The 20,458-nt window shown below is 47.2% G+C and overlaps 1 protein-coding gene across 1 annotated transcript in view; it reads right to left on the bottom strand.

The window, feature by feature from the left end:
• Positions 1 to 865: 865 nt before the first annotated feature.
• wwox (WW domain containing oxidoreductase) overlaps positions 866 to 20,458 on the bottom strand; it is a 218,741-nt gene continuing 199,148 nt past the window's right edge. The window contains exon 9 of the mRNA XM_083655179.1: positions 866 to 2,355. Within this exon, the coding sequence (XP_083511305.1) occupies positions 2,161 to 2,355 (195 nt within the window). The 3' untranslated portion in view covers positions 866 to 2,160. The remainder of the gene's footprint in view (positions 2,356 to 20,458) is intronic.

Below are 20,458 nucleotides of genomic sequence, written 5' to 3' on the forward strand. Positions count from 1 at the left end.
GAGGAGAGAGAGAGAGAGAGAGAGAGAGAGAGAGAGAGAGACACAGAGAGGAGAGAGAGAGAGAGAGAGAGAGAGAGAGAGAGAGAGAGAGGTGGAGAATGGGTGGGAAAGGGAAAGAGAGTCATGAATCATTGTGTAACCCAGGATCTCTCCGTGGGTGATGTGTAGGGCTCGGCAATATGGACAAAATCGAATATATATTTTTACCAAATTCCTTAATATCGCTATTGCGACAATATTGTATGGATGACTATTGGTGCTTTCACAAAATATTTACACAATGATATTTTTGATAAATAATCATCAATGTGGATATATTGACTAAGTGGGAAAAGGCAAATAATACAACAGTCTGGTTAGATCAGAAAATTACATCACTTTACTGTAATGTCTCAGATCACAATATCGATATAATATTGATATATTGCCCAGCCCTAGTTGTGTGTTTTAGACAGTGTGTGTGTGTGTGTGTGTGTGTGGGTCACCAGCCATGTGTGAGAATGCAGGTCAGCTGTGCGATTGGCTGGTTGATCTGTCAATTACACCCAGACCCTACGCCCCTTCCTCCCTGACCCAGACATACAGCCGGTGAACGGAGATAAACGTTATTTATTGTTTCTTTTTATATGAAGTGGGTCATCAACAGCGCGGCGCAGCAGCATCACCACAGCCTGTATGCATTCTTCTTCTTAGAAGCAGTCCTACTTAGTCAGAGTTCAATACTCTGCTCAATTGTCTGCTCTCCCTACACAAACATCTCCCCCTAATGGCCTGCAAATGAATGGACTTCCACTTTCCTGTGTCTAAAAGGATTACACACACACACGCGTTACTGTAAAACAGGTTTTTATTGAACATTCTCTCTCTCTCTCTCTTCTACAGATATCATGACACTGGAGTGCTGATGTTTCAAGAGCAACCTACGGCACCCAGACTGCCATAAAGCACAATGTCTCAAAAGCGTCCCGACGTCGTCTTCAGGACAACCCGTCCACCGCAAACCCAAAGCCCAGAGCGACACCATAAAATGACGACAATAACAGGAGAAAATCATTCACATGCTTGTGGTCAAACAACATAAGACTCTGGAAATGAAGATTCTCGGCCTTCTGTACCTTGCTATACATCTATGGACACAGTTCTGACCCAGTACCATCATATGAATACCTCCCAAATTGTAATTAAGACTTATCAGAGTATAGATTATGAATACGTAGGTTTGAGTCAAATAGCAGAACAGAAAAAAAATATGATGTCCACAACCCCCTTTAGCACATGCCCAGCAATCAGGATGTTGTAAATATTGTACAGAAAAAGAATAGGGACATTGATATGAAACAAAGCTATTGCATAATTATGTACATAGCCATGAGAATCATACCTCTGGTGTGTTTATATATCCATGTGTCACATACCCATTACTCCTTTTATTTCTTCTATGCCCATAAAGAATTAGCACAATGATTAACCAACGCTCTCTGTATCTCAATAGGAAGAAAAAAAAAATCAACATCTAGGTAGATCTAGACAAGAGGATATGGAATATACAGACATCATTGGGAAGACCCACTATTTGTCATAGAGTGCACTATTGCTGGAGTCAGATGCATTATGCCGTAGCGTGGATGCTTATTAGGCAACCCTGTCATTGTTAGCGAGACCGGTCGTTTGCGTCTTTGAACGGTGCCCTTCTAAACGGACGGTCTTGACATGGAGAAGACTTGAGAGACTCCAAGAGTTTACGATGAGGGTACAAAGACTCCCAGACAGACCGGGCTGTTAGCAGACCGCCGACGGCGCCCCCTGGCTGATCTCCTCTCCCCTCCCGTCCCATTGTAAACTACCACAGCAGTGTGATTTATCCAATAGAGTGTATATGAGCAGCCCTCCTGTACCGTATATGTAGCGTGTTTTATCCCCCCGCCCCCCATAGTGATGTCATGTGACATACTGTATCCTGATGGAGTTCCAGAGTTTGGCAGCTCTTGTGTACAGTGCAGTCAGAATACAATTACTCATTTATTCAGTTCACAACAACTGGTCGTCACCTCCCACAACGCCATCCTCTTTGATTCCCGTTTGGCTCGTCCCTCCCGACTCCTCCTCCTCCTCCTCCTCCTCCTCCTCCTCCGGGTTCTGATTGGCTGGCAGGCCTGTCCGTCAGAGGGCCTGCACGCCCGCTCCGCCCCTCTCCGACAGCAGGCGCTCGCTGAGCTCCCAGAGGCTGGCGGCCGCGCTCTGCTCCTGGGCCTGGGGCGACGGCAGGCAGCGGAAGCAGTTGTTGAAGTACATGCCTCCGATCCCCTCCAGCTCCGGAGCCACGGCGCAGTACACCGTGGTGGCTGCCCCCTGTTGCTGTGGAGGGAGAAAGACACGCAGGGGGGAAAAAACAAAACAGATATATATAAGTGTGGTGGGCAAAACAAGGAGACAGAGTCGGCCTACAGGAGGAGACGAAACGTGGAGAACAGATCTACTGACACGCGGAGACACTATAGGACGTGTTCTGTCCAGAGACACAGAGGGAGGACGAACTACACGGCTTTGCCCTCTGTGAGACACACATGCGCACACACACACACGCACGCACGCACGCACACATACATACATGCACACACACACACACACACAAGGAAGGAGACAGGAGGACAATGCGTCCATACAAAAAAGAAAAAAGAACAAAAAAAGACTCCACCCACTGAACAAACTCCACGCACTCGCTGTCTCTCCTCTTCCTGCTGGCTCATATTACCATGGGAACAACATAACCCTGTACTGTACATATATTTATATACATATATTTATTTATTTCTCTACCCAGCGTGTACAGGACTTCTGGCTATGGGACCATGTGAACGCTGACGTATAGAGACTCAGAGGAGAGGGTGAGAACATGGACACGGAAGCTACACCAGCTCCTCTCTGGATGGGAATCACCAGGGAAACCGAGGCTTTTATGTATATTGTAAAAGAGGAGGTTTTAATGCCGTGACTATGAATATGAATAATGTATATTTTCACATGATGTGTATCATGGGTTAAGCCAGGCTTTCAAAGTAGAGAATAACTGTTGGAAATGATTCTAGTATGTACGTTTACGTTTTAATCAGAGGCTGCTGGGTTAGACTCGTCAGATAGCTAGATAAGCGATATTTTCTCACACACACGCGCACGCGCACACACACACGCACGCGCACACACACACACACGGACACACACACACGCGCCGCCGTTCACTCTGTCTCTTTCTCAGTGAGTCCACTCCCCTCTTCTTGACTACTTTAAATCTGAAAATCACAACAAGTCTCAACCCAGAAAACGACTCCGTTTCACGTCGTGTCGCGCACCGAGAGACGCGCCGTAGAAATGAGTCAAAACAGTATTGAGACGCGACCTGCCGAGTCCTCTAACACGCCCTGTCCCATCACTGGGTAATTAGCAGGGATATTTGGTGGTGGGGGGAGGTTTCTCTGGCACGTCAGAGAGCATTTACACACACAGCTCAAAGCCACTGCTCAAAGAGCCATCTTTCATGTGGCAGCTCTGGCTACAAGCCGCTGTCACAGCTTCTCGGCTAACTCTGGTGCTGGAGACCACTTCTGTGGGGCCAACATGAAGGCTTGCCTCTTTATCTCCCAATGAGAGAGAGAGAGAGAGAGAGAGAGAGAGAGAGAGAGACATGAGAGATGTGGGGCAGTGAGAGAGAGAGAGAGAGAGAGAGAGAGAGAGAGATAGAGATGAGAGATGAGGGGCAGTGAGAGAGAGAGAGAGAGAGATGAGAGAGAGAGAGAGAGAGAGAGAGAGAGACATGAGAGATGGGAGGCAGTGAGAGAGAGAGAGAGAGAGAGAGAGATGAGAGATGGGGGGCAGTGAGAGAGAGAGAGAGGGAATGCTGATGTGACGACTGTGGACCAGTGTTTCAGCACAGAGCGTTGGCACACATTGCGACAAGACACACACATGCATACATGGACCCACATGACACTGTAGGCAACTGTTTGAACGGCTTCCTGAAGCAGCTGTAGGCCAGGATGTGAGGGGGGGGAAGATCCATCGGAGGTCTGAAGTCTCTACTGTCACACGACGCGAGTACAACAAAATGCACAGAAAATGCAAACACAGTAGTTAACAAAAATACACAGTGCACACGCCCCGCTTTCCAAGAAATATTCCTCATCAACAACACTCACACACTCACACACACACACTCACACACACTCTCTCACACACACACACACACACACACACACACACACACACACTCTCTCTCACACACACACACACACACACACACACACACACAACCCCCTCTAAGCTCCGAGTAAACTTCCAGCAGGAGGAGCCCTGGCAGAGCGCTGGCGCGTAGCGTTAGCGTAGCCGCAGCAGCAGATTGAGCGTGTTTGAAGCGTTGTGTGTGTGTGTGTGTGTGTGTGTGTGTGTGTGTGTGTGTGTGTGTGTGTGCGCGTGATGAGAGAGCTGGTAAACGACGACAGATGAAAAGGCGGCAGCTCTCTCTGTGCGGCGCCGTCTGTCTCACCTGCCAGCCGGCCGATAACGTCACCCCCACATCACCGCGTCGCCATATCAAAGAGCAGACAAATGCCAAGGCAGTGTCTCAGAGTTGCAGGTTCACACGCGCTCAGTTTAACTCATCTCTGCCTCGGTTTAGGGCATCTGATCTAGGTCGTCTGAACGCGACAGGCCTTTGAAACTCCCATTGAAGATTTCCCTGCGTTTAGGAGGCTCTGACTCGCCGACGCCCCCCCTTGAACTGACTTTCAGAGCGAGTTGTTTGTGTCCAGCTACCAAACATTTGGTCCTGCTGCAAGTCCAAACATTTCACGGCTCATAATCCAGATTTATGTGGCCGGGTTGATATTTCAGTATCCAATATGTCTTCCACTTTCTCAAAGAAAATGTGACATTTTCATAGCATAGCAAAAGCCCACTTAATGTCTGTAACGTACTGTAGGCTGTTGGACTAACAGGCGGTGCAGCAGTCCCGTTAGCCTGTGCTGCTGTGTGTACAGCACTGTGCTGCTATCTTATTGGTGTTTAGCTCATCCCCCTCACCACTTGACCCCGCGACCTCTGTAGGAGATAAGGCTGATGAGATTAGGCATTAACATGCTCAACCACCCACCACCGCCATCTATCACAGCGAGCGCGCGCGCGTGTGCGTGTGCGTGTGTGTGTGTGTGTCTGCAGTGCGAGAGCAAGATGAGAGGGGGGGGGGGGGGGAGTTGAGCAAAAACCTTGCTACACTTACACATGCATACATTATGTGTACGCCTGAACACGAGCATGGGCCTGCGCGCACTAACAACGACACACAAAAACACACTTTGGACAATCTGCATTCAAGATAGTTCCACGAAGTCCGTCTGCACCGTGACACATCAGTGCTCTAACAACCACCCTTTCTAACCATTGTGAAACTGTAGAATAGACCGTGCCCGTACATTTATAGCTGTCTACAAACTGATGGATTTTGCCGTGTGTCTTTCTATCTCCTACAAACTAAATGTGAATCATTACCGTGTGTACATACAGTCGTTTTCAGAGAATTATCTGCGGTGTTTGTTCGACTTGCTCTCTACCACCACACTGACTTGGGGAGGGGAGAGGAGGGGACAGATGAGGTGCACCCAAACAGCCCTCTATACACCCGAAATCTAAACCTATCTCCACTAGGAACAATAAACCATATGGCAGCACCACAGCATTGTATGACAAACCAAAGGTATACCAAGTGGGCAACGCAAACAGACCCAGATGCTAAGCGAATACTCACCAAACTCTCTGCAATAAACCCGATTATAGATAAGCAGCGATGAGCCTGCACTTAGCTTGGGATCCTCCCCCTACTGCTCTGGAACTGCTCCAGGATCAGATCCAAGTCTTCCAACCTCAATATCGACTCAATACCCGAGGACCTCACGGACTTTGCGATAGAAATGTCCTTGTATAGTCGTACGCAATAATCAGTTGTTGACAACTCCTTATTGAGTGTATTCAAAAGGAAAAAAGGGTAGCTGGGGGAGATGTGATGTTGTTGAGTTGACAGTAACGTTACTTTGCCGTGTTCTGTTGCGTGTCTTCATCGTCAAAGTTGTACTACTCGGCCTATGCATGTGACCCTTCACCCCCCCCCCCCCCCCCCCCACATCTGTAGTTATGACATTGACCTCTCCCCTCTGAGCCCCTAACCTGGATGTAAATAACCCCAGTACTGTAGAGCAGTCTGTTTTTGGCCCATCCCTGTACATACGACCTGTAAATACCAAACAGCTATGCATGCTGAAAACCTAGCAATTCTTTCAGGTACTTTTATAATCCCAAAATTCTCATATGGCATGTGCTGAAAAAAACAAACAGAAAATGAACTATTGAAAAAGTAGAAAAAAGAAAAAAGATTACGTAAAAAAGTAAAAAAAAAAAATACAATAAAAAGAAAAGAGTTGATAATATTGTCAGACAATAATCCTCTCTTGGACAGTGTGTAGAGTCTTTCTGTTTTCTTACTCCTGTGGGTGGTTCTCTTCCTTTGCCTGTCCTTCTGTGTTTCGGCTCACCATCTGTGTCAGTTGTTGTCAGTTGGCATTTGTACAGCAGCGAGGGCTGAGGCAGAGCGGAGACCTCTGTGATGGGCCGGGCGCTCCGATCCAACAGCAGTTGCTAAATCGAGACAAATCTATTTCTGCCTGGGACAACACACGTGAGAACTTTTAGCTCCAGGCAAGGACCAGGGATCATTACAGCATACATGCCCACGCTTGTCATGTGAGGACACGCCATCCATTTTGGGTCAGAACCAAACTTGGGTTTCTTTAGTGTTTTTGTTTTAGCCTGTTTGAAGCACCACGCGGCATGGGGATAGCTCAGGTGCGGTGTCTGGTAAGCTGTCAGTCAGAGAAGTGGACTCCAAATCTCTGTGATTGTCTCATCTTTGTGGTACCCACTGTATTATTCTATGTGGCAAACAAAGACTGAGAATATTTCTTGCAAATACGATTTTACCCAGTTCTGGACACAGCCATATTTTAAGAAACAAATTCAACGCTGCAGGTAAACTAGAGATGTTTTAATAATCATCTGTATTCTTAAAGGTACTTAGTGGATAAAATTCACGCTCCCCACCACAAAGGGATCAGGTGCAATCTTTGCCTCAGCCCTCGGCCTCATCCTCGTGGACTAGCTATCCTCAACGTGGGACTCCAAAGGGATTGTGATTCTGTTTCAGGAATGTTTCTTTTCAACCTGTGATGTTTAAAATCGATGGAGGTGTCTGATTTTTAATCTGTGCTAAAGATATTTTACATTTAATAAATAACCATTGAAATCAAAAACTGAGTGCGTACACTGTATGTGTCTCGGTGTGTGTGTGTGTACAGTATGTGTGTATGCGTGCGTGCATGTGTGTGTGTGTGTGTGTGTGTGTGTGTGTGCATGTGCAGAGTTATGTCAGTGGCGGTAACCTCTGCGAGCTGACAGCTCAGCTGAGCGTGCCTGGCCCAGCTGTGGAGGGAATCCTGGGTAACGCGGTCCCCTCAGATAAACAGCGTGTCCCTCCATTCAGCTTGACCAGTGAACCAGGGTGCGAGGAGATTAGCACCCCAAACACCTCAGAAAACACCCTCACTCTCACCTCCATGACCCCGCCTGAGGTAGGCCCGAAAGGTCACACGAGACAAAGGCAACTGAAGGGAACTGAATTGTGATGAGCTCCTGGGTTTGATACGGGGAATTTAAGTCAAACCTGTTTCCTCCCGTAAATCTGTGAGATCGGTTTACCCCTATAGCCACAACACTAACCTTTTTAGCCATTTTATCTGTAGAATGTTTTAGAATGTAAAATTTCATGACAATCTAGTTATAGATTTTCAAAATGGCGTAACAGAACCTTTGTTTTTTGTTTTTGCATTCTTTTTTATTAACAAAACCTACTACTGTTCTTTCCATCAATAAATAATTGTATATCTGTGAGAGAGTTTTCATTTGGAATATTATAGACTTCTGGAAGTAGCTTGTGCTACATAACCACATAAGTGTGGTGATTTTATAGACTAATATGCGATCGATCTCAAAAGGCTGCCTTTAATTATTGAACACATGGAACGCTATCAGAGAGTAACAGCAGTCAGGATGCGTTCCTCGATGTCGACACAGCACTGGCAACATGGAACACAGACCAAAAACTGTCCACCATCTAACAGAGAGCATGTTTAGATGCTTCTTGGTGAACCCCGGCTGAAAAAAATGGCTCTCCTCATCATGGCTTCCCCCCCATACGGCTCCCAGTGATTAGTCTAGCTCTGGCTCCAGTGATTAGTCTAGCTCTGGCTCCAATGATTAGTCTAGCTCTGGCTCCAGTGATTAGTCTAGCTCCGGTCATCTGTATGTACTAAGCTCTATTTCATACCCTCCATTAGACCATAGGCTGATGGCTAATACTCACCTACAGGCAGCACGCTCCCCTGGGGGGCATTACGGACAGGATGGAAGGACCAATCTCTCTCTGTCTGTCTCCTTTGCACCCCACCCCCCCCCCTCCTTCCTCGGCCCGCCTTCTCTACATCCCTATTCCCCTGCAACGCCCCCCCCCCCCCCAACTTCACCCTCCCCCCTGGCACCATAACTTACACACACAGGCCTGCACGCCGGGCCCTGTCCCTGTGGCCGGGGCGTCTCAGGGGTAAATGGTCACGGCAGGACCTGAGGAATGGTCTCTTTCCCCCTCGAGCCTCGGATCACGGCCACGAGCCGCGGCGCGCTTACACCAGCTCTCTCTCAATCACAGGCAAAGCAAACGGGCTGATGGGGGAGAGGAGGAGAAGACAGAGAGAAACAGGCTGATGGAGGAGAGGAGGAGGAGACGGGGAGAGAAGCTGATGGAGGAGAGGAGACAGAGAGAAATGGGCTGATGGAGGAGAGGAGGAGGAGACAGGGAGAGAAGCTGATGGAGGAGAGGAGGAGAAGACGGGGAGAGAAAGAAAGGAGCAGGGGATAAACTATAAAGGAGTGACAGACAGGAACTAAACACAAAGCGTCGCAGTCCCTCCACTCTCTCCCTCTGTCTTTCTCCATGGCCCTCCTCTCTCCTCTCTCCTCTCCCCTCCTCTCTCCTCTCCCCTCCCTCTCCCCCTTTTGCGCCAGATAAGATCAACTGAGTGTCAGTCATCAACTGCCTCCTGTCACACTGTGATGCTGCACGTGTGCATTGTCTGTGTGTGTGTGTGTGTGTGTGTGTGTGTGTGTGTGTGTGTGTGTGTGTGTGTGTGTGCGTGTAGTCCGATGCAGACATCGCTGCATACATTTGGCGCAACGCACGTTGGAGGGAACAATAGAAGAGGTGGTGAGGATCGGGGGTAGAGGAGATGCAAAAAGAGGACAAGAGGGGAGGGAGGGGAAGGAGAGGGGAGGCATTAAGAGGGGAGGAGGGACACGGAGAAGGGGCTATGGGAAGGAGAGGAGCTAGGACGCAAGGCATCCAAGGGGAAAACGACGGGGAGTCAGAAGGACTTGCGCAGCGACTGTGAAACTATCTCATTTTTATCTTGCGAGAGGACTTCCGAGGTGATCCGCACAAGCTAATTATTTTCCCCTAATAAAAGCAACATATGCTAAGACAATAAAAGGCCTTATTGGACACCTATTCATTAAAGAGGAGCAGTAAAAGGAGCAGGACTCTGGCACAGGGATGAGCTTTTAAAAGGGCTTTTTCTCAGGGTGGAAATGGCCTTAGTCTTCCTTTAGCACGCCCATATGGGTGCAGAGAGACCACCATAAAAGATCTGAATTATACATGAAGAGGCCTGGCTGCTTTATTGGCCGTGATCTGCTCTTTCGCTCTCACCTGATTGCGTTAGCGCAGGTCAGGATAGCTCAGAGTTTGGGGGGGCTGAAGATCTCTCTGATCTCCCCCCACGCTACACCACCACGCTACACCACCACCACGCTACACCACCACCATGCTACACCACCACGAGGCCCTTTGGAGCAGAAGATTTAGAAGGACATATCGGCGGCGACAACCATATTCAACGGCAATAAGATAAGCCATAATTTACAAAATGTTGGTTAAGTTAGTAACACCTGGTTTTGAGATGATGCACGCCGGCGACTCAAGTCTGACAGTTTGACACGGTGAAGTCATTATTCCATATGGTCAATGTACTGTAAAGTGTCAGTATGATTCTATTATGAGCTGAGCAATGCTGTCGGTGTGTCGCTGTGTGAGTGTGTGATGAGCTGCTGTAATAGGGCCACACACAGGTGTGTGTATGCTCACCTCCTCACTGATGCACCAGTTAATTGGTCTCCTGCGGCAACCTGACATATTCACGCGCACTATCTCTCTCTCTCTCTCTCACACACACACACACACACGCGTAGAGTGTGTGTGTGCACGCACATACACAGGCACACTCAGTCTTCCCTGCACAGAGTTATACCCACAAGTATATGCTACGTGCACGCGCGCGCGCGCGTCCGTGCACAGGCAGCCCCGCAGAGTGTATTTCCAAATGAACTCATTATCACAGTGCTGACTCCAAGTGAAGAATGACACCCTAACAGACTGCTCGTATATACTGTACACACTTATACCTACCGCACAGTAAAGGCACTGCAAAGGAAAATATTAAATCAATGGCCAAAAAAAGTAGGTTGCCAAAAAAAAAGCGTGGCCTAACGTACAGCACGAGGTATGAGAGAAAACACATCCAACGACGGAGGGAAAAAGGACCAAACGCCTCTAAAGCCGCCTCCAAAAAACTGCGAGTGTTATTTCTCCACAATGGCAGAAGGCAGCAGCGGCCGCGACACGCCAAACACAATGCAATCATTCTCCGGGGGTTTTTGTTATGGTAAATACACCACGGTGATAGCAGCCGTCACTCCAGCAGCAGACATACACCCGGCTGTAACAATTACTGAGAATACAATCCCCCAAAAATTAACATTACAACTGGGGAGGCAGCGGCATTGTTCAACGGTGCACAGATACATTTTAAAGCCATCGCGCAGAGCAGCAAAGGCGGATGTATTTTGAGGCAAATGACTGACACGGGCTGAGGAGGGAAACAATGAATAATACGTCCGTCCGGGGTGTCACTGAACGCCCCAAAAGAGGGTTTCCGTTGCAAATGCAAACATTTGCGACGCCTGCTGTGTGTGTACTCTCGTACCGGACAGTCAATTTTTAAGTGTATTAACTGCAGGCATCTGCCAATGAGCAACAGAGGGCCAAGACCAACTCAGTATTAGCAGGATGAAGAGACTAGACCAACTCAGTATTAACAGGATGAGGAGACTAGACCAACTCAGTATTAACAGGATGAGGAGACTAGACCAACTCAGTATTAACAGGATGAGGAGACTAGACCAACTCAGTATTAACAGGATGAAGAGACTAGACCAACTCAGTATTAACAGGATGAACAGACTAGACCAACTCAGTATTAACAGGATGAAGAGACTAGACCAACTCAGTATTAACAGGATGAACAGACTAGACCAACTCAGTATTAACAGGATGAGGAGACTAGACCAACTCAGTATTAACAGGATGAAGAGACTAGACCAACTCAGTATTAACAGGATGAGGAGACTAGACCAACTCAGTATTAACAGGATGAAGAGACTAGACCAACTCAGTATTAACACATTGAGTGCCAGCCATTTTTTCATCCTGTAGGTAAGTTGTGCCAGGTTTTTTTTTGAGGATTCTGGCTCATTTTACAAGAGCCGAGGATTATTTTCTGTTAAGAATTCATGAACACCAATCATCTAAAAATAACTAATAGAATGTGTGCTTTCTCTGTCTAAAAGAGTTAGTTTGCAGAGTTAGTAGTTATGTAGATATTAGCCGTTGAGTACAGCATGGTTTCAGCGTCTGGAAATTTATTCAGAGATAAATGGCTTTTTGTGAAACAGTCACTTTAACCATTCATTTTTGGCATCAGTAAGACCGTCAGACATTCTAAACAATAGTTTTGAACAGTGATTTCCTCCATAACAACAGGAAACACCCCTCTCATTCAAACTCCTCCCTCCGTGTGTCTTCTCCTCCTTCCTCCTGGCTCTACAGCGGGCGTGTCAGAAGCGCGTTGCTGCTGCCTGCCTGCCTGCCTGCGTGCCTGCCTGCCTGCTTGCCTGCGTGCGGACGCTCCTTGTGCGAGTCAAGATGGGCCGGGGAATGCGTGGGCGATGGGCAGATGTTGATTCTGGCCTTTCTGAGGTGTTTCAAAGTGTGTTTCACCTATAATCTATTTTGCAAATCGCTCTCCGCTCTCTGTGTGCTGCTGCCTGCGCGCGGCCGCTCTCGGGCAAGACAAGTCTGGAATGGATTACTGTAAAATCGCCTCGCCATTTCCTTGAATGGCTTGCTCCCGCGGCAGTTTTTTCTTTGATTTCGCTCGTCTGGGGGAGCACTGTCAACACTTAGTGGGTCGGTAAAATAGATTATACACATTCTCTTGCTCCAATAGTGATCTCGAAGATGTAAAAGTTGTTGATTGATGTCCCACCGTCAAAAAAAAAAAATGTTTATGTAAGACGAGATATCTCGGCTCTGGCACTCAAGCGTTGGATTATGTAAGACGAGATACCTCGGCTATGGCACTTAACGTGTTAACAGGATGAACAGACTAGACCAACTCAGTATCAGCAGGATGAAGAGACTAGACCAACTCAGTATTAACAGGATGAGGAGACTAGACCAACTCAGTATTAACAGGATGAACAGACTAGACCAACTCAGTATTAACAGGATGAAGAGACTAGACCAACTCAGTATTAACAGGATGAGGAGACTAGACCAACTCAGTATTAACAGGATGAAGAGACTAGACCAACTCAGTATTAACAGGATGAACAGACTAGACCAACTCAGTATTAACAGGATGAAGAGACTAGACCAACTCAGTATTAACAGGATGAACAGACTAGACCAACTCAGTATTAACAGGATGAGGAGACTAGACCAACTCAGTATTAACAGGATGAACAGACTAGACCAACTCAGTATTAACAGGATGAAGAGACTAGACCAACTCAGTATTAACAGGATGAAGAGACTAGACCAACTCAGTATTAACAGGATGAAGAGACTAGACCAACTCAGTATTAACAGGATGAAGAGACTAGACCAACTCAGTATCAGCAGGATGAAGAGACTAGACCAACTCAGTATTAACAGGATGAGGAGACTAGATGAGGATGTTTAGTCTTCAGTGTTGTTTAATTATTTACTTTGCTATATCCAGCGGCCATGATGCCTATGCGTTTTTCTTCCGGTGTGATCCTCCCAGCCTTGTTGCTGACAGCTTGACACCCGTCTGGGCGAACGGAGCAAATCACTAATCAGGTCCAGCTTGGCAGAAATCTCGCCGATAAATATCCCTTTAATTAAGAGCGCAGTGCGCAGCCTACTGTGGCTAATGTTAGCGGCTAGCTAGCTATGTTACATGGCAGTAAAACGCCACTAAATGACCAAATTGATTTAACTTTTAACCATTTTGAGTAACACTGTTTCCATACGGACCCCCAGCGTTGGTTAGTTGTTTATAACGTGACTATATTTATAACTTTTATAACGTACTCCAGTTTCCAGTTTATAATTCGGGTCTGCAGCCGAGTATAACAAAGGAAATGGCAAGCTGCAACAATAAGTCACGTTAAACCGGAACTTGTACCCACAATTATTTGTACAGTGGAGCATTCAAAAATAAGGTGGATAAGACCTATTCCTGCTCATTTTCATCTCATCCTGATCTTAAGTTGGCCGGTCCAGAGAGGGCGTTTAGCCAGTCCCTGGTGGTGGAGGTCCAGAGAGGGCGTTTAGCCAGTCCCTGGTGGTGGAGGTCCAGAGAGGGCGTTTAGCCGGTCCCTGGTGGTGGAGGTCGACAGAGGGATGTTCTGTTTTAAATAAGAAGGCAGCACTGGCCCATTAAACTCTGATAGTAATGATATTAATTTGGCAGGAACGTGTCATTTTCACAGGAGAGCAACTAGCTGCACTGTCATTACACACACACATTCACACGCGTGCACGCACACGCACATGCACACGCACACACACAGGCAAAGGCATTCTATCTCACTCTCTCTCGCCCTGCTCGGTCTCTCTCTCTCTCTCACACACACACACGTGCACGCATGCATGCATGCACACACACACACACACACACACACACACACACACACACACACACACACACACACGCACACGCACACACAGGCAACGGCATTCTGTCCCACTCTCTCTCTCTCTCTCTCACACACACACACACACACACACACACAGGCAACGGCATTCTGTCCCACTCTCTCTCTCTCTCTCTCTCACACACACACACCCACACACACACACACACACAAACTAGGAGCATGTCACAGGAGAGCAGCTAGCGGTAACATTATGAGAGAGTCGCAGAGAGCTGCTAATAGGGTAGATTAGTGTGCCCTTGGTCACCACAGCTACAATGGAGTGAGTGGAGCAGTGAGTTATATCCATGACACCCCTTCCCCCTCTTCCCCCCTCACCTCCTCCCCTCACCTCCTCCCCCTCACCTCCTCCCCTCACCGCCTCCCCTCACCTCCTCCACCTCACCTCCTCCACCTCACCTCCTCCCCTCACCTCCTCCCCCTCACCTCCTCCCCTCACCGCCTCCCCTCACCTCCTCCACCTCACCTCCTCCCCTCACCTCCTCCACCTCACCTCCTCCCCTCACCTCCTCCACCTCACCTCCTCCCCTGGCCTCCTCCACCTCATCTCCTCCACCTCACCTCCTTCCCTCGCCTCCTCCACCTGACCTCCTCCCCTGGCCTCCTCCCCTCACCTCCTCTACTTTCTCCTGCTGCTCTTCCTCTTCCTCTGACCCCTTGCTCCTCTCTCCCTTCTGTTCCCTCATCCGGTCCAACTCGATGCTCCAGTCGGGGTGCTGCCTTCTCTACGGTGCAGGGCAGGTGGCAGGCCACACATTGTGGCACTTGTGTTATTATTGTAGGTTGGTTTGATCTTGCCTCAAAACCCAATTGGATTTGACACGTTTGGTTTGGGTCATAGACTGTATGAAGATATATGTACAGTAGTAGTCACCCATTGGTTTCTGGACTTCCCATTTGAAGCCTTGAGTTTCACATTGTGACCGTCGCCATCTTGGTTTTCTTGGAGTCAGAAGTGACCATTGGGATGAGAAGAGCTGCAGCGCTGCCTGCTATTAGTATGTGAACGGCGAGCTGCCTGTCAGTCATATAAACATTCACCCCCCGTACAAAAAAAAACGTTTTTTGCACCAGACTGTAAACATGTTTATTTGTGTTGTAAAGTTGGGCATTTTAACATGGGGGTGAATGGGGAATGACTCCCTTTTGGAGGCAGCCTCAAGTGGCCATTCAAGGAACTGCAGTTTTTGGTACTTCCGTATTGGAGATGGAAAGTTGCAGCTTGGATTTGACAATACCCGTTTGGTTTTGGTCAAGCTGTTTTTTGTTCTGTTTTTTATAATTCTACAGTAGGCTTGAGCAGGTCTGTGATTGGGTGCTGGAGTGGATGGATAGGGATCAGGCAGAGGATAACAGCACTGTTTGCATGTTGGCACACAATCAGCAAGGTGTTTCTCATCACGGCTCACTGATGGCGTAGCCTCATGTCTGCAGTGAACCATGATATCTGCCTGCCCTTCTCACCTGGCCCCTTCTCCATGCACACTGGACCTCACCAATCAATATGAGAATGACACTGATGGCAATCTTGAAGCACAAGTGACATGTTTAATGAGAGGGTGCCACAATTAACAATCAATTAACCTGAGATTATTAGACTATTCAAAAGCGGCTACATTCATGCCCTTTTTTTTCATGTAACATGACATTTCCGTAGAGCATGAGATATCAGTATCAGCTGAGTTTTTTTTATTTAATCAGGTCCAGAGCATAGACTGTATGCAAATATAAAATATAGACTGTATACAAATATAAACTATAGACTGTATACAAATATGGACATGGCCACCATGATGTCACCCATTGGTTTGGGGACTACCGTTTTGAAGCCACCAGTTTGGCATTTTGGCTGCTGCTATCTTGCGTGACCAGGGAGTTCCCACAGAACCGCCTGCTATTGGTCCATGATCGGGGAGCTGCGCAATCAGTGGACAGGCCACCTGTCAATCACGCTTAAAACATAGTATTTTCTATCGTCTGTTTTACTCTACACGGGTGAGTTACACAGTATAAAAAAAGTAGCAGGACTAAAGTTACTCTTTGCATTTAGAATACAGTAGCAGGACTAACGTTACTCTTGTTTAAAAAACCCAAAGGACTAATTAGGCCTCTGAGAGTTGACCTTCACTTGTTTAATTAGTGTAGACCAGTGCTTCCCCTGACATTGTACATGTATAGTGAAGGTGGACCACCCTGCCTTCAGATCCAATGAGTTTAGTTGCCACCGTGCCTAAAATAATTACATTGTAATTGAATTAAAGAATTACACTGGTAATGATTTCAATAGAGAGATTTTGGGCCATAAATAGAGTTTAGAGGCTTTTCCAGTTTGCTGATGACAAAATAAAATGTGGAGGAGACGTAATTAGTAGTGTCAAACGTGGGAAAATGTGACTTTAGTTGTCTCTATATCTGATATCCCTCCCTCTCTGCTGTACTTATCAAGCTAGGATGCTAACAAGGCCTGTCCACTGCCTGTCTGTATAACACTGCTAAATATACTCATAGTCTCTCACACACACACACGCACACACACACACACGCACACACACACACACACACACACACACACACACACACACACACACACACACACACACACACACACACGCACACGTCAAGCATGCATGCCTACACACGTTCAAACACACTTTGACCCTCAAAGGGGAAAAAAACTATAGAGGATGTGACAGTGTGTTGTGCAGTGTGAGAAGAAACTGAATGTATTTTCAATGTATTGTTATTGGTATGCGGATCCATGTGTGTGTGTGTGTGTGTGTGTGTGTGTGTGTGTGTGTTCTAATTCTGTGTCACTGTGAGTGTGTATATGTGTGTGTGTGTGTGTGTGTCCGTGCGTGTGCATGTGTGTCCATGCTGACCCCATCTCGGCACTCCTGACCGGTTGAATGCGGGCTGCATAAATTAGTGCTGATGCTCCGCGATGTAATTATGCTGCTGTCAGGACGGCCCCTCTACTCAAATTCATTTTAATAAAGTTGGTCTCCAAGGTTACCGACCGGGGGTCACCTTCGGTGTCAGCCCCTATGGATCGCGCCCGCGGAGGAACATTCTGAAAGTCTGCGGTCGGAGTACGGCAACACCGTGAACGCGACAGTCTGAACCCCCCACGTCACAACACACACACACACACAACACAACACACACACACACACACACACACACACACACACACACACACACACACACACACACTGACTTGGCCAGGATGGAGAGAGGCAAGGGGCAGAGAGGGGGAGGACAACAAGAGAGGGAGACATGAAGAGAAGATGGGTACAGAGGGATGAGTATGGAGGTTCCTACACATTTTCAGATAAAAAAGCCATATACCTTTTCCAGACCTTGATTTGTTTTGAAGATTTTGTCTGGTGTTCAATATGATTTACACAGATAGACATCTTGCGCCTACTAACTAGGTTATATTACTGTATAGATGAAGATTGATTTTCACAGCCACAAATATCAAAATGTGTGAGATGATTGGGAGGATTCATACACAAGTTCCATTTTTAAATTCCATATTTTTCCAGGCAGACTCTATGTTCTTGACTGGATTTGCTTTCGGTGGATTTTTGATATAATGCATGCTGACAGCGGCTGGGTCATGAGAGCATCCCTCTATCTGAACATTATTCTGATCATCAACACAAACTGTGGACTCAAAGAAAGTGACTCTACAACATCATATACGCCATAATTATGTGTGTATTGGACGTGTCCTGAACCACAACATTTTCCATACTTTTCCAGACCCCCCCTTCCTTTCTCCCAATTTCCCAAACTATTCAACACCTGGACATTTTAATTTGAATACTTTTCCAGACATTCCAGACCTGAGTAGCAACCCTGGTAGAAAAAGCTTGAAATGGGGAAGAGTAGGAAGGTAGCATAGAAAATGGAGGGATGGAGGGGAGAGAGGTGAAGGAGGGTGAACAGAGATAGGTGGGAGGTGAGAGAGAGGAGTGTGAAGGAAGGAATGAAAATGAGAAGAAAAGAAGAAAAACACAGGACAAGGGGAGAGGGACAAGGAGAGGGCGAGGGAGTGTCTCTCCTGGGCAGATGGCGGGGTGTGTTCTCATTTGTCCTGCTGGAGTGTGTGTGTGTGTGCTAACACTAACCTCCAGGGCAGAGCTGCAGCACAGAACACGCTCGCAATTAGTGCACTAACACAGTGTCGCTCGCTCGCGCATACAGCTGGGAGAGGGGAGAGAGCCAGTGGGAAAGGCACTGGTCTATCTCCGGCACACCGGCGTACAGTAAAGCATATAGGCTTAGTGGATACAGCTACAGTACCCAATGACATCATCAGATGAACAACCATATCAAATAGAGCACCGCAGGGATGTCACATCTTTGTAGGCCGCCAAACTCAGCTAGTCATGCTAGTTTCAGTTCTCAAGTCGAAAAAGTCAATGGAATTTTTGTATGTGGATTTTGGTTAAATGCACTACACTTTACTTGATGGATGATAGCCGACATGACACTGTCATAACCATGACATGACACCTGTCATGAACGTGACATGACACTGTCATAACCACGACATGATACCTGTCATGAACGTGACATGACACCTGACACATGAGGGAGGCGTTATGAATGTTTATGGAAGTGTCATTCGGTAAATGATGTCATTGTTGATGCAATGTTGACATTGTTTGAGATGTCTTCGTTATCACGACTTGACAACCAAGACAACATAACCTGTCATAAACACGACATAGCAGGCATTAAAGGCCCAATTATACTCTACGTTAAAGACGGAGACGGAGACGGACAGAGCCTTCTGTCCGTACTCTGCGTTCATTTCGTGCGTTTTCTGTCCGTCATCTGAAAGCTTACGGATACGCATGAAACGCAGCAAAACCACACACACACTCATACATTTGACTCTCTACTGCCCACTGGTGGATATATTGCTTAACATGATACCAACGTGAAAGACGCATGGAAGTATGTGGGCAGTGACGATTACACCGTTTGAAACGGACGCATTTATTTTCGTATGAAAATGGAGTATAAATGAGCCTTAAGATGTCATTGAGTGTCATTAAGTGCAATTACACTGTCAAATGAGTTTATAAGATGACAATGACAATTTTAATGTCATCAGTGAGTGATGTCATCAGTGATGCGAAGTTGAGCAATTGTGCGCCGCGCATGCCAATAGAGCAGGCGAGGCCACACAGCAGCCGAGGTGTGGGCGAGGCCGCTTTGTGGCTGTGATAACAAGCCTGACTTTGTATAAAGGCTTTGTTAGTTACTAAGCCATCACGCTGGTATCGTGCTGGACTATCTGAATCTAACTGGACTGCACCTTCTCAAACATTATTATTCAAGTCGTATCCTGTGGATATTCAGATCTCAATGTGTGATTGAGCAGATATGACCACAAACAGTCCCACTGCTTCTGGGCTGAAGTCAGTCAATCAGTGAGTGAGTGAGTGAGTGAGTGAGTGAGTGAGCGAGCGAGTGAGTGAGTGAGTGAGCGAGCGAGTGAGTGAGTGAGTGAGCGAGTGAGTGAGTGAGTCAGTGAGTGAGCGAGCGAGTGAGTGAGTGAGTGAGTGAGTCAGTGAGTGAGCGAGCGAGCGAGTGAGTGAGTGAGCGAGTCAGTGAGTGAGTGAGTGAGTGAGTGAGTGAGTGAGCCCAGCTGTGTGGGCCCGGGGTGACTTTGACTGCCTGTGTAATGGTTACAGCAGCACGCTTTGTTAGTCGCAGGTAATTTATGGTTGAACTGGACTGATAGTCTGATACGATCGACTGCCTCCACTGTCTTTACCAGCGGGCCCCACAGACACAGAGGAAGACTCTATCCCGTGGAGGAGAGGCGCGGAGCGGGAGAGAGAGAGTGGTACCCTAAACTGTTGCTACTGCGGGGCGGCTTCTGCATTTAGACTGAGAGACGTTGAAAAATAGGTGAATGAATAAATACATAAATGACGGGGACAAAAGAGTATTGGAGAATGAGTAATGCAGGTGTAAGACAGCAAGGGGGTGACAGAGAGATGAAAGAGTTGCAGAGTAGTTCAGTTCTCAGCGTCTCTCTTGAGAGAGCAGAGTAGTTAAGTTCTCAGCGTCTCTCTTGAGGTGCCGCTGAGGTTTAGATTGCATTAGAGACTGACAGTCCATTCATCTGAACCATACCAAGAAGGAACATTTAGTTAATTGAATGATTAATAAATTCAACTCGGCCACACTATTTCACTCCGGT

The sequence above is a fragment of the Poromitra crassiceps genome (assembly GCF_964638095.1).
Source record: "Poromitra crassiceps genome assembly, chromosome: 18".
Classification (NCBI taxonomy): Eukaryota; Metazoa; Chordata; class Actinopteri; order Beryciformes; family Melamphaidae; genus Poromitra; species Poromitra crassiceps.